Source organism: Merops nubicus, unplaced genomic scaffold, assembly GCF_000691845.1.
Source record: "Merops nubicus isolate BGI_N331 unplaced genomic scaffold, ASM69184v1 scaffold9745, whole genome shotgun sequence".
Lineage (NCBI taxonomy): Eukaryota > Metazoa > Chordata > Aves > Coraciiformes > Meropidae > Merops > Merops nubicus.
Genome location: NW_008607590.1, coordinates 10364 through 11875, shown reverse-complemented (window position 1 = coordinate 11875; position 1512 = coordinate 10364). Strand labels below are relative to the sequence as shown.

The 1512-nt window shown below is 44.6% G+C and overlaps 1 protein-coding gene across 1 annotated transcript in view; it reads right to left on the bottom strand.

Annotated features, from left to right (window-relative positions):
• Nucleotides 1-107: 107 nt before the first annotated feature.
• The window catches only part of ELF5 (E74-like factor 5 (ets domain transcription factor)), a gene marked incomplete at its 3' end in the record, with an annotated part of 5978 nt that continues 4573 nt past the window's right edge, over nt 108-1512 (bottom strand). Inside the window, exon 4 of the mRNA XM_008939987.1 lies at nt 108-158. Coding sequence (XP_008938235.1) covers nt 108-158 — 51 coding nt within the window. The remainder of the gene's footprint in view (nt 159-1512) is intronic.

Sequence of the window (1512 nt, the reverse complement as noted above, 5' to 3'; positions counted from 1 at the left end):
TTTTTTTCATTTTTAGAAATCTCTTGAACTGCTAAACATTGCTAAGCTTGGACTACACTCTGTTTCCCCTTGGATGGAGCTTATTCTCTACAAAGAAGTTTACTCACAGTCCTTGCAGGGTGGCTTTGCTTCTTCTGCATCAGCAAAGAAGGAAATGCCTGAAAGGGAAACATGACCCAGTGTTCAGTTCTTTTCTTCACAAGAATAACTGCTGCACTGACACTGAAAGGCACAACCTGGTCTTTTGCATCACTGCCTGTGGATGTAGCTCACATCAGGAGTCGTGGAAAATGCAGGCTGTAAAATCATGAGGTAATTTTTCAACTTTGCTGCTGCTAAAATAATTTGTCCCTCCCACTACTCTGACTACGTCTGTGGATTATTTGTGTGGTTGGTTTTTTCCTTACCCTTTGCATCACGTCTGTGTGTCTCTTCACATGATTCATGTGCACCACATTTCCTTTGCTTCTGGTCCCTTTGCAGTTTGGTTTTGCTGTCACCTATATCACATTTTCTCTCCCTTTTCTTTGCACTTAGATTAGTCCTTTCTCATTTGGCCCCTTGTCCCTTCAAAGCTACTCCTGCTGTCTTCCCCTAAGTAAAACTCATCTTTACTGCTGCTCATCTTCACAGAGCAGGAGCTTTAGTAGGACACTATCACCTTCATTACATTCACAACCCATAAATAAATGCATTGCACATACAAATTTCTTCTGTCAGCCCCTGAGTGAGGGTGTCAACCAGTGAAGGATGGCTAAGCTCCAGCACATCATGGCCCAGCAGCTGCTCATCAGGAGCCACTGGAGGTGTCACCTCCCATGGGGACTTTCATACCTAAGCCTTTTATCCTTTTCCAGCAGCCCTATATGCTGCAGTTTGGTCAAATACTGCCCTAGGGCAGAGAGAGGTTGACTCATGGAGGGCTCCAAGCAGCTAACAGGAGGTGGATTATCCCTGCATGCTGCATTGATAGTACCCTATGAAACAAACCTTCTTGCTCACTTTTTAAGAAGCAGAGCAACCTTCACCACTTCAGGTTACAGGAATAACAATATGTTGTATCTTTCTATACCCAGTTAGGATGTAAACCTCTCTTGGATTATGCAGGCTGACCAGTTTCAGTAGGAAGACCAGTGAGAGAGCAGTGCTGGGGTCTGTTTGGGGATCTGACTGGCTCACAGAGATAACCCTAGTCTGTGTGTGATTGTGAGGCCCAAATTCACATTGAGCTTGCCTTCTGCCTGCCATATTTCTGTGTCCTCCCCAACACAGTATCTAAGCAGCCTCTGTATTTTACCTTTCTTCAATGCTAGAGGGTGTGCATCCCACATTTTCTGGTAACGTTTGTCCTGGTTCAGCTAGGAGAGGGTTAATTTTCACCAGAAGCTGGGTGGGAGCTACAGCTGGGATAAACAAGTGAATCAGCTGAGAAGTTGTTGGGCCACCATCACTGTTTGGAGCTAATGTGATTTGTTCCATTGTACCACTTTAGATATTGTTGTGACTGTTTAT